This window comes from Pagrus pagrus (genome assembly GCF_965226575.1).
Source record: "Pagrus pagrus genome assembly, chromosome: 8".
In the NCBI taxonomy this organism is placed as follows: Eukaryota; Metazoa; Chordata; class Actinopteri; order Spariformes; family Sparidae; genus Pagrus; species Pagrus pagrus.
Window position 1 is genome coordinate 24,838,768 of NC_140192.1, and position 12,298 is coordinate 24,851,065.

General features: G+C 42.2%; 2 protein-coding genes across 3 annotated transcripts; both read left to right on the top strand.

Moving 5' to 3' along the window:
* The first annotated feature begins 180 nt into the window (after positions 1-180).
* On the top strand, positions 181-3,774 carry ubl4a (ubiquitin like 4A). Its single transcript, XM_084360162.1, has 4 exons — positions 181-403; positions 1,655-1,760; positions 1,888-2,096; positions 3,101-3,774. Exons 1-4 carry the CDS (start codon positions 356-358, stop codon positions 3,206-3,208), a joined length of 471 nt encoding a protein of 156 aa, XP_084216288.1. The 5' UTR covers positions 181-355; the 3' UTR covers positions 3,209-3,774.
* A 220-nt stretch (positions 3,775-3,994) lies between these two features.
* Positions 3,995-12,155, top strand: LOC311261476 (dynamin-1-like protein). Of its 2 annotated transcripts, XM_084360160.1 has the most exons (19): positions 3,995-4,182; positions 4,455-4,527; positions 4,715-4,841; positions 5,061-5,202; positions 5,489-5,527; positions 5,747-5,793; positions 5,894-5,965; positions 6,057-6,143; positions 6,301-6,463; positions 7,811-7,931; positions 8,065-8,403; positions 8,800-8,920; positions 9,097-9,252; positions 9,345-9,434; positions 9,539-9,637; positions 9,839-9,955; positions 10,044-10,153; positions 10,287-10,446; positions 10,578-12,155. In XM_084360160.1, the coding sequence occupies exons 3-19, from the start codon at positions 4,740-4,742 to the stop codon at positions 10,632-10,634; spliced, it is 2,022 nt and encodes a 673-aa protein (XP_084216286.1). In that variant the 5' UTR covers positions 3,995-4,182; positions 4,455-4,527; positions 4,715-4,739; the 3' UTR covers positions 10,635-12,155. The 2 variants fall into 2 exon arrangements, with proteins under 2 accessions (XP_084216286.1, XP_084216287.1); XM_084360161.1 differs by lacking the exon at positions 5,489-5,527.
* Positions 12,156-12,298: the final 143 nt, after the last annotated feature.

Genomic DNA, 12,298 nt, shown 5'->3' on the forward strand with positions numbered 1-12,298 from the left:
AGGTTTGCTCTTTCAATCCCGAACTCCTGCAAGGCACTTCATTATCCTCCACCTTCCGCTTTCCTTTGAATATTTGATTATGGTCTAATTATCTTTCTTTTTTTGAATGAATCATCCTCCACTCAGAGCGTCCATCAGCAGCCATGGCACCCTCCAGCCAGTGAGTGGCAGTAGTGTCACCTGAGAGCAGCAGCAGCGCTCTGCCTCTGCTGCAGAAGAAGATGGGCCTTTGACAAGCGAAGAAGTCCTGAAGCTATCTTGGGCTAGCAAAGAAACGTTACCTGCGTATATTTTGTAGCTTATCATTTGAAGTCATTGTTGTGTGGTTGTGTTTTTGTTCAGACTATCATTGAAAATGATCCTTACTGTGAAGCCGCTTCAAGGAAAAGAATGCAGTGTACAGGTAAGATAAGCACCGCCGGGCTAACTGGATGCTAAATGCTACCTCCCCCGTCACTAGCTTAATTCGCAACATTAGCTAGCCTTTGTCGGCAAGCTAGCTAACTTAGCTAGCTTGGGTAGTCCTGTGACATGCTGAGCTACCTGTGAGTGAGGCAACCACATACAAAGCTTAGATCTAAAGAGGGTGTGTTGGTCAGGCTGTGAAACGCCACAGTGTAGCTTAAACGGAGCTATCGTACAGTCACATATCGTTCAGATAGACTGTATGAGAAGGTCTTAATAAGTCTAATAGAATAATCTTTATGTACAATGTATGATCATCACGTTACTCTAGCTAGCTTGTCAACCACATCCTTAAAAAGTCAGTTACGTGACGTTATTAGACTTGACTCCTAGTACTTCTCTCACCACCTTCAAACAGGGACTGGGAGCTCTATACGTCCTTATTTGGTGCCTCTTGTAGGAAAAGGGAGTCGCAAGGAAAATATCTCAAGAAAGTGTCGTATGAAAAGAGGTTGTGTTAGGCCATCACAATACTAACTCACAAGTCTTACTCACAAGACCGTGACGTTATTTGCTCACTGGTCCAAGTTTGTACGTGTCATGTTTGAGAGTGATAACGTTACAGTATGAGGCACACATGGGGGCCATATGAGGCCACATATGTTCTGAAAACACCCACACCAGCAGAACAAAAGGAGCACATGAGCTGTACCAACATTGTTTGTCAGTGCAGGAACTAATATAGTTTTAAACATTGATGCTAATTCAAAGCATGTTGTAATTTGTGCAACACATTTGGAAGTATCTCACAAACTGGACTACATTTTGTATTCCCCAAAAGAGAGGTGACAATAAATCCTATCCTTGTAAACTGCATCAGTGATCAAGACCTAGCTCCTAACTCGGCTTTGAAAGTAAAAATGTACCTGCCCACACTGTCACATTATCAGCTATACCTGCAGTGTTTATGGTATAAATACAACCACTGGAGGCCCGTAGCGCTTTATTTTCTATAGAAACAATACACTAAAAAGGCAATTTACAAAGTAATGGTGCATTTGTCTCTTGTGGCTGTGAATTCCCATTTGACTGTTGGTTTTATGTAAAGTTGATGCAAAGTGAGAATTTCAGATTGGTTACACTCTTCTGCATTTTGAATACTTTTCAGCTTTTCAAGAAAAGGAGAATCCTTGCCAAATGTAATTTGACCAAGTAGTGTGACTGCATCATCATATTGTTGATCTTCCAGGTGACTGAAGATGAAAAGGTCTCCACAGTGAAGGAGCTTGTGTCTGAACGTCTCAACATACCAGCAAACCAGCAGCGGTTGCTCTATAAAGGGAAAGCGCTTGCAGGTAGCCAGCAGTCAAGTGTTTCATAACCTTTGTGCAGAACTGTAATTGCTTGATCCACCAATCTCTTCAGCTCATGAATCAAACATTTACATTTTTTCGCGATTGCACACTATATTACTTTCCTCAGATGAGCACAGACTGAGTGATTACTCCATCGGACCAGAGGCTAAATTGAATCTGGTAATCCGTCCAGTGGGGGAGAGGACTGGAGCATCCGGGATGGTTGCCAGCAGCAGCAGCAGTGCACAGGGAAGAGTGTGGCAGACGGTGTCCACTATACTCGCTCGACATTTTAGTCCAGCAGATGCAGCAAAAGTCCACGAACAACTTATCAAGGTATTTAAACGCAGGATGCTTTTTGTGAATCCATGTTTAAAGGGTGGATATTTACAGTTTCAGCGTTGTTAAATCAAATGTTTTGATGTTTGCTACCAATTAATGAGCATGTGAGGGATAAGGGTAAAGGAGAATGGTGTGATGTTCTCTTGCATGTTGACATTATCAATATTTGATCATATTGTTCTACAGACATCTGATCTTTTTCTTTGTTTGGTTAGTCAAAATGAAATTTAAGGAATTGATTCTGTAAAGTGTGACTACATCTGAAAAGGTCAAGTCTTCCCCAAATGTGGCAAAGAAATGCAGCTTTCTTTTGTCCAAATATGGAAGAAACAATCAGTCTCACCTCTGAAGCCCTCTGTATCCCATAACCCATGGTAAAGTGGCCAGTTGTTTAAACAAAATGTATGTCAAATAGTATTGATTTGTTTACATTTTCACATTTCAACAAGTTTTTGTTTTGTTTATCAATGTCAAAAATACCTAATTACAGTCACAGGCAGTGTTTATTTAGAGGCCCTGTCATAGTAGCTGTATGATTATCGATTATCTTATATTGTCTTAATTTAACACTGATACTAAAATTGATAATAATATTTACATTTAGGTCATTTTCATGCCAATTTGCCTTTGATTTATCGAGTTGGTTAGAGCCTCCCATTTATGCACTGATTCATTTGGGAAGGAGGTATACATGTAGGCTGGAGGATTTAACTAATCTGTCACAGACTCTAAAGGTTTGTGATTTATATTATGTGACTTTGCTGTGGGCAGATTGTTACCATATATTCTTGAAATACTTATTTTTTGTTGCCATTTGTAGCTGCCAACTTGGTAAAATTACCTGGAAGTCTGCATTACTCTAGACTAAAGAAGAAGAAGTTCAGAGATTCAAGACAGTCATACTTCCCGTGTCATGCTTTAAATAATATGGTCAAAATAAATTCAGTAGAATATTTTTAACTTGCTGTTTCTCAATATTTATTTTGTTTTTCTTCAAGGACTATGAACGTTCACTTCGACAACTTAGTCTCGACGACATCGAGCGCTTAGCGGGACGGCTGCTTCACCCGGAGGGAGAGGGCATGGACACCTCATACATGGACTAAGAATGCCCAGCTTTAAGTTGCTTATTGTGATTGTCTTTTGACAGGTGCTCAGCGCTTGGAGGTGCATACAGTGTTTGAAGTGTGAGGCAAGGAAAATACAGTATCAGTTTTCTTGCAAAGGGCCCCAGCTGTGTGCCTAATCAGTGGCTGAGTGAACACAGATAGCACAGACTGTTGATTATCGCAGCAATAGGGCTCTCTTATCCATGACCAAAGGATTTGGATAAGAAAACTCTGCCACTTTTGAATTGCTCTCATCATTGATGTTGCAGTCATGACACAAGACCTGATCACATAATATTTGAATACAAAGGAATCCATTGATGCTGTTGGTTTTGCATGATCTCTGGCTGCTATAGTACAACTCCCAGGGAGACACTAACCTCTACTGGAGGGCATTTTTTTTAGTGATGTCTGTGGTGGATGACGACTGCGTGTTTTCTGTTAACCATGGCAAGGTAACATGTTTTATTCCATAACTAACTGATGTTCATTGTATGATTTGTAAATATCATGTTTATATATACAGACATTAAAACACAGTAATAAATACTAGTGTTAATGTTTCTTGTTGTGTTGTCTGCTAATATTTTATGTGAAGTGAAAAAGTATAAAAGAATGGAGTTCAGGTTTTCTGGGAATCTTTGTAATGTTTAGCATAAAATGTAGAAGTGAAAATGAAATGGGATGTTAGTTCCTCAAAGACAACACAAGGCGGAACCGAACGCTACCTCTTTTACATGTCGACCAATCAGGTGACGATTCAGGGCATGAGTCATATTTTATGACCAATCGGATCGATGGGGGAAAAAAGCGGGTACCGCCTATGTAGTAAACTGACGGCTATAGCCTTTTGCTGCTAATATTAGATAACAATTTGGACAAAATGCAATGTTTTTGACACTCGCCCCTTTTCTACGAACTATGAAGGACAGACACATTTGATAAGGAGGATATTTCTTTGTTGTACACCGGTAAGTTCACAACGGAGCATCGGTTGTTTAGCGGCTAAGCTAGCGTTAGCAATGTCTCTTACTTCCTGCATTTACCAGTTAGCTTTAGCTAGCTAACATTAATTGATAATACCGAGCATTTCGGCCTGCGCCGCAAACTCATGTGTTGCCTTAGAGATTAGTTCAGTGCAGTGATTGATAAGTAATGGCTGGTTGTTAGCTTGAAAACCTCTGTAATCTTAGAGGGCAGTGTTTGTCTCACTGATGCTCGGGCGTTATACCCCTCTCATCAGGACCACTTATCCTGTTGGCAAGCAACACCTTCCCATGGTAATAACTGAAGCTTGTTGTCAGCTGCAGTCGCAGGTATGTTGTGTTTCTGTTCTCGCTCAGGGTAAAACGCAGCCAGCTTCGCTCTGATTGGGCTTTTGGGAATAGCATTTTCCTAGCCAGCGTTATTAACCCTATTTTAGGTATGACTTAATGTCATCTGATTTACTTTGCTGTACTTCCTGTCTGTCCACTCATGTTTGTTCTGTTTTTACCAATTTAGTAAGTTTGCCCAGTCTGTTGGAGAGATGGAGACTCTAATCCCCACCATCAACCGGCTGCAGGAGGTCTTCCTCACAGTGGGTGCAGAGGTCATACAGCTGCCTCAGATTGTCGTGGTTGGATCTCAGGTCAGTCTGGAAAAATAACAATGAAAAGCTTAATTATAAATGTAGTCATTACCTGGAGCCCTTGCCTGAATATCACTGTTGTTACTTAAATTGTTCTGTTTTGCGTTCCTTAAATATGATTTGAATATGTTTGTGTCTGCGGTGCACTGCACACAAATGGAAACTGTATCAGTGCTGTCAGAAACATTACTGAATTGCTTTTACTATGTTCCATAACAGAGCAGTGGAAAGAGCTCTGTGCTGGAGAGCCTGGTTGGACGGGATTTCTTGCCTCGGGGATCAGGAATAGTCACAAGACGACCCCTCGTGTTGCAGCTGATTAATGTTGCCCCTCTGCAGGAGAGACTGAAGATCGAGAGTGGTATCTGCACATTTATTCATCCTTTTGAATGAGAGAGAAGTTGTTTTGATTGTGCTTGAAAACACACAATCAAGTGGTGGTACAAATTATAATATCAGCATATTAAAGTAGGGCAGCGGGTTTGTTATTTCTGTCCAGGCATGGAGTCTCCTTGAAGTAGTTTGTGTGATTTGCACTTAGGCTCGGCACTTTCTGTCACTCTTTAAACTGTTAGCTACTTCTTGTAGAGCTTTTCTCTCTTTGCTAACACAGTCTTTCTTCCTCTTCTTATTCACTACTTTTTCAGGCAATGGGGTTCAACAAAATGCCCAAAACAGCTACCCAGGTCTCTGCATATTTGTTGTGCTTGGACTTATCTTTGTTCAGCCTCCTCATTTCTTTTGTGAACCCCCTAACACATTTCGTTTTTTCTTATCGTCATCTGTCAAGCATGATAAAAGTCCATTTGTAATATTTTCAGTTTCCCTTATTTCTCCCCAAACTGCAATTTAACTGGACATGTATCTGTAAAATTACTGACACTAACTCCTTTATGTTTGTTGAGGTGTCAGAGCTGAAGAATGGGGTACATTCCTGCACTGCAAGAACCAGGTACATTTCTCTGAATGATACAAACGATGTGCATGCTGCAATAGTCTTGTATTATGTGCTGCATTTAGTTGATGAATCATTCCCTCACCTTTTTTGACAGGTCTTCACAGATTTTCTGGAAATTCGTCAGGAAATCGAAGCAGAGACTGACCGCAGTTCTGGTGACAACAAGGTAAAAAGAAAAGCATTGATGACTACTCAGTGATGCCTTAAATTGAGCGTTTTACACTGCATTCATGATTTCCCTTTGTCATTCCCTCCAGGGAATCGGCACTGAGCCCATATATCTGAAGATTTTCTCCCCCAAAGTCCTAAATCTCACTCTGGTTGATTTACCTGGAATTACTAAGGTAAACTCAGCCACTTGACAAGGATGTTGATTTTGTTTCATGTGTACAATCATAATCACAATCATGATAAGTGCTGATTGTTTTGCATGTCAGCAGTCTCACAGCAGCACCCCATCTGTGCTGTGCTTACAGTAACTGCTCATTATTGTTGCCTCAGGTTCCTGTTGGGGACCAGCCAGAGGACATCGAGGCTCAAGTACAAGAGATGATCTTGTCCTTCATCTCCAATCCAAACTCCCTCATCCTCGCGGTGTCCCCTGCCAACTCTGACTTGGCCACCTCTGATGCACTAAAATTGGCTCGTGAGGTTGATCCAGATGGTAGGACATTTTGCACACAGGCGCCTCTTCTCCACAGATTTCATTTCCATTTTATTTCCTCTCCATCAGTGTTTATTACATAACGTGCGTCAAGTAGAGCTGCATTTTAAATTATTGATTTTGCATGAGGAACTCCTGGACCCACCAGTCTTTACTGTTAACAGCATCCTGACCGTTATAAGTTGCTTAGGAAATTGCTGTCTATATCACGGTTTCCTCTGAGGACTAAAGTGATAGCTGATGGGAATCTGCCTGTAGTAATTGTCTGCGAGGTAGGCAGTGTGGTTTTAAAATGCCTGTTGATTGTGTGCCAGTTCGGATATATGTATCTCAGCACAAATGTTCCTCTGCGTCTCCTGCTGGCCTATTGAAAGCGCTGATCCTGTCCCATTAGAGACCTGTTTTGTTATTGTCTACTACAATTTTCCACACAATGCTTTCCTCTTGTCTTTCTCAATATGAATGATGGAAAACTACACTGGGAGGACCGTTATCTGTCCTCAAGGATCCACTCCACACATATATTAACACATGAAAATTCTCCAATGTGTGTCTGACATAAATGGTAGATAGCATTTATAAAGCACTTTTCTAGTCTACTGACTACTGATAGCACTTTAAAACACTTAGAACACTTCATACACTGATGGCAGAGGCTGCCATGCAAGGTGCTGACCTTCTCATCAGGTGCAATACACCGCTTTCTATCCAAAGTGCCCTTGATTTTTTGTGCTCAGTCATTCACACACCAATGGAACACACATCAGGAGCAATTTGGGGTCAGTGGTTTAATCTGGGGGTCAAAGCAACAACGTTCTGATTAGTGGACGACCCACTCTAACTCCTCAGCCACAGGTGCCAACATAGTTTTTGCAAAAGGAAAAAAAAAAGAAAAATTACGACTTTAACATCTTTAAAATGGCACCTCTCTCATAAAAAAATGCAAAACTGTTAAAAGCAAAATTGTTTTACGAGTTTAACTGCTGGACACATGAGTCCAACTTCACATCCACTTTAATGTGTGTGTGCACCAGAGGTTTTAAGTTCCCACATCAAGACTGTGTTTGCTGATTATGGACCAGGATTGCCTTCAAAACTATGTGTGACCTCTCAAATCCTGCTGGTAGGTCCGCCTCTTGAAATCATATTTTCAGTGAGCGCTGAGAGAATTTACACTTTCAGTGTTTAATCTACAAAACAGTCTTCTAGTGTCAAACCCTTCACATAAATCATTCTGCACAGTTAAGCTCAAACATTCAACTGATGGAACAAGAAGAAAAACAAATTTTGACTGGAGGGGGGCTTTAAAAATATAATCAAATGTCTCTGTGTTTGCACGTTGGTCAGGTCGTCGAACACTGCTGGTGATCAGTAAGTTGGATCTGATGGATGCAGGGACTGATGCTCTGGAGGTCCTTCTTGGTCGAGTCATTCCAGTCAAACTTGGGATTATCGGAGTAGTCAACAGGTTGATTTTTTTTACTTTAGTTATATCATATTTTCAGCTTCACAGTACACCACAGTGGCAATTTGTTGATGCCCTTATTACCCTGATTATCTGACAACGCTCCCTCTCTTGCCCTAATTGGTGATGCTCTTAGGAGCCAGCATGACATCAATACCCAGAAGAGCCTGGAGGACTCAATGAGGGATGAGCAGGCCTTCCTGCAGCGCCACTATCCCTCGCTCGCCTCCCGAGCAGGCTCACGCTATCTAGCCAAAACTCTCAGCAGGCTGCTCATGCACCACATTCGAGACTGCCTGCCAGACCTCAAAACCCGAGTGACTGTGCTGAATGCCCAGTACCAGACCAGGCTCAACAGCTATGGCCAGCCAGTAGAAGACTACAGTGCCACCCTGCTGCAGATTGTCACCAAGTTCGCCAGCGATTACTGCCACACCATCGAGGGGACAGCTAGATACATCCAGACGACGGAGCTGTGAGTCTGACCTCTCTAACAGCAGGGTCTTTATTGAAAAGCAAATGCTTTAATGATGAAAGTGTCCCGTTTCCTGTTTTAGTTCATCTTAAATTTTTTTGCCATCTAATTTAGTACTTGTGTTGCACAAATCAGCATTTTATTTACATTGGTTCACAATGTATGCCATGAGGGTAATGTCCTTGAGAATTCAATTGAAGTGGTGTCAGCATCTTCTGTTGGCACCGTCATCTTTACAGCTCTCTTACAACGAGGCAACTAATTAATGCAAATATGTAGCGAGCAAATATTGACCTTTTTTGGTTGACTGCATTCAATTTTGGCGCGATTAATTCTGCTGACACGCAGCCCCGAGAAACCACGATCGTGTCACAGCTGAACCAATCTCTTCTACAGCTGCGGGGGTGCTCGGATCTGTTACATATTCCATGAGACCTTTGGCCGCACTCTGCAGTCCATCGACCCCCTGGGAGGACTGACCGAGCTTGATATCCTCACCGCCATCCGCAATGCTACGGTGAGCCTGTCCCGATTTCTAGTCGCGTAAATTGTTTAATCCAAATTCTAGTCAAGCTCTCTCGTTTGGAGGAAAAGCAGGTGAATAATAGAGCTGGTTGGTGTGTGTGTGTGTGTGTGTGTGTGTGTGTGTGTGTGTGTGTGTGTGTGTGTGTGTGTGTGTAATTTGCCCTGCAGGGTCCGCGGCCAGCGCTTTTCGTGCCCGAGGTGTCCTTTGAGTTGTTGGTGAAGCGGCAAATTAAACGGCTGGAGGAGCCCAGTATGCGCTGTGTAGAGCTTGTTCATGAAGAGCTGCAGAGGATCATCCAGCACTGCTCATCCTTTAGCACACAGGTTAGTCAGCAGATGTTTATTGCCTCCCTAAAACAGTGTAGAATTAATTATGACGGCACCAGCTCAACAAAGAATGTCTTTGTTTTTGCCAGGAGCTTCTGCGATTCCCCAAACTGCACGATTCCATTGTGGAAGTAGTGACTGGATTACTGAGGAAGCGGTTGCCGATTACTAATGAGATGGTAATCCACAGTTTACCTAAGATGATCTTTCATTCTAATTGTAATAACTATCAGCTGTGTCCTATAAACTGCCTGAAGTATTTTCTTCTGCCTTTTTCCTTCAGGTACACAACTTAGTAGCAATAGAGCTCGCCTACATCAACACAAAACATCCAGACTTCACGGATGCTGGGCAGGTCTCAGCATCTGTCAACAGTCAGCAGGTAGTTATTTACTCTTTACAGCAGGTACTCACATTTATCATTTATTTTGCCAGGGTAAACAGCAGAAGTTGAGTTCTGTAAAGCCTTAACCATCATGTTTCACATCCAAACAGTACAGTCCCTTTCAGAGTTTGTAGTGGTGTTCAAGCCTCAGCCAAAATTGCTTTGACCCTCTGACTTCCTCGGATTTCTTGCTGTCAGGCAGAGGCCCTTGATGGAGGGAAGCGCTGGAAGAACGAGAAGGTTGCAGAAGAGAAAGCACCGGCTGCAGGCTTTGGCAGCCCCAGCAAAGGCCATGCCATTAACCTCCTCGACACAGTGAGTGGTGGGATTAGCAGGCGGACAAAACACTTAGTAGTGAATACATTGCAGACTGTCAACATTTTACTTTTCACCTCTTTGCCAGGCGGTGCCCGTATCCCGCAAGCTGAGTGCGAGGGAGCAGAGGGACTGTGAGGTCATCCAGCGCCTCATCAACTGTTACTTCCTCATTGTCCGTAAAAGCATCCAAGACAGGTTCGCCAGGAAGTCCAGATCACCTGGGGGGGGGGGGGCACACTCAGTATTTGCTCTTCTTTTTCTATTGATGAGCTCCATTGTTGTTATTAATGCTGATTTTCTAACTTTGTCTCTACCTGTGTGTCCGCAGTGTGCCCAAGACAGTGATGCACTTCCTGGTGAACTTTGTGAAAGAGCATCTGCAGAGTGAGTTGGTGGGTCAGCTTTACAAACAGCCACTGCTGCAGGAGCTGCTCATTGAGTCACAGGACACGGCACAGCAGCGGACCGAGGTTGCTCAAATGCTTGAGGTAAAATTGCTTGATGCTTTTGTTCTCTGAATAGGTTCTGAGCATCGAGAAAAGCAAGTCATTTCTCCTAGTCTTTTATGTACTACTTTAAGGCTAGTGATTTAACAGCCCTCTCCTTTTTCCCCTCTCAGGCTCTCAAAAAAGCCAATAACATCATCTCTGAGATCCGGGAGACCCATCTGTGGTAGCCAGAGGAAACGAACAATTCCCTTGTCATAAGACAGCTTTGAGAGTATGAGAGTGTGCGTGAGTTTACAGCACAGAGAGCAACAGTGTGTGAGTGTATGCGTTTGTCTATGTGTGGCAGTACCACTGTTTTCTCATGGACCAACGACCATAGCACATTTTGATCAACGTTTCTCCCGTCAGCTGTCGCCCTGACCAATACACTGGGGCTGTTTCTTTTCACTGTGAACGTTGTGTAGTGACGGCAATTAATTAAACACTCAGGCCAAAAGTGTTGTTGCAAAGACACAGCCGCGAACAAAATCTTTTTGTGACAAAATGTTTGTTGGATTATTATATTGTTGCTGTAAATGTAAAAGGTAAATTATATGTGTATGGGTATTTAAATTGTGTTATCCAGGGTTTTTGTTTTTGGATCAAAATGTGTTCACACTGTACGGTTTCCAAAAATTGGGCTTCCTCTGAGCCCCTTCAGCAGGTGCTAAAATTATGTTAGATTAGTGGTGTTCCAACTTAAATCCCCTTTGTTGGAGCACTCGGCAGACAAAGAAATGAGGTGAAAATCCAGCTAAATCAATGCAGACTGCAATGCAACAATAAAGACAGAGCACGGTCATTACAGGTTGAATGCGGATTGTTTTTCCCGCTCTGTTGTGCTAATCAATATCAGGTTTATTTTCCAGTCACATTTACATCTCTGCTCATTATTAACCTTTGTACTGACTTTCTAGTTTTGTGTGTAGACGTAAACCAAGAGACCAAAAAATCCCAACATTTCTTTTCCTGTATATCTACTAGATTTTGTAGGAGCCTCCTTAAGTATTTGTGCATATAAACTATAGTATTTAGAAAACAGAAATGAATTAAAATGTATAAGAATAGTCAGGAGATTGGGTTATATGGGTAGGATACTCCATCCTTTGTTAGTCTTTAGATCCAGATGGAAGGACGGTAATGTTCTGCAGCTTCTCCTCATTTCCTCGAATCAGTTGTTCACTGGTTTCCACTGTTAATGGCACAGAGAGATAAGATAGATCCGTATCATTGTCCCTGCACATTAGTGAGGATACTGCCCCAAGTGTAAGGCACTCAGTATGCAGATACCTCCTCCTGCATGCAGTTTATTCATCTTTTTCCTTCTTTTCCTAACTTAAATTTCTCTTGAGGCAGAATCTCCCCCCAAGTGCTGCAGCGATTAATGTCAAAACAAATATATATAGTATATCCTAAAAATTAGACTTTTTTTCCACAAAGACCTGCCTTAATGGGACCATCAAACTCCTCAACATCCTGTCAGTCTGTCTATCTAAAAGCCCTGTCCGAGTCTGCATGTGTGTGATCAGTATGCATGTGCGTACGAATGAGTGACGGATTTATGTATATTTTGTATTATTTAAATGTATATTATCATGATTATCATGCGTCAACTGCCTCTGAGTTCTTGCCTGCCAATGTTTGTGGTACATGTTTACTGAACTAGGCCTGTTGAGGTCGGAGGGATTCAATAAACCCTAACAAAGGACGCCTTGCCGAGTCTTTCATGGTGTTATTGACGACACGGAGTTAAAACAATTGATCATTTTCATAAGATGTGTTTGTTTGTCTCCCACAGTGCTGCAGCAATAGATGTGATTAGACTCACTCTGCTTCACTTTATTGATCCAAA

Excerpts from the sequence above, each read along its gene's own strand:
- ubl4a (XM_084360162.1), top strand. The coding sequence starts at position 356 with ATGATCCTTACTGTGAAGCCGCTTCAAGGAAAAGAATGCAGTGTACAG. Across the intron at positions 404-1,654 it reads GAAAAGAATGCAGTGTACAG|GTGACTGAAGATGAAAAGGT; the intron begins GTAAGATAAGCA and ends TTGATCTTCCAG. Across the intron at positions 1,761-1,887 it reads TAAAGGGAAAGCGCTTGCAG|ATGAGCACAGACTGAGTGAT; the intron begins GTAGCCAGCAGT and ends TACTTTCCTCAG.
- LOC311261476 (XM_084360160.1), top strand. The coding sequence starts at position 4,740 with ATGGAGACTCTAATCCCCACCATCAACCGGCTGCAGGAGGTCTTCCTC. Across the intron at positions 6,144-6,300 it reads ATTTACCTGGAATTACTAAG|GTTCCTGTTGGGGACCAGCC; the intron begins GTAAACTCAGCC and ends TTGTTGCCTCAG. Across the intron at positions 7,932-8,064 it reads ATTATCGGAGTAGTCAACAG|GAGCCAGCATGACATCAATA; the intron begins GTTGATTTTTTT and ends TGATGCTCTTAG.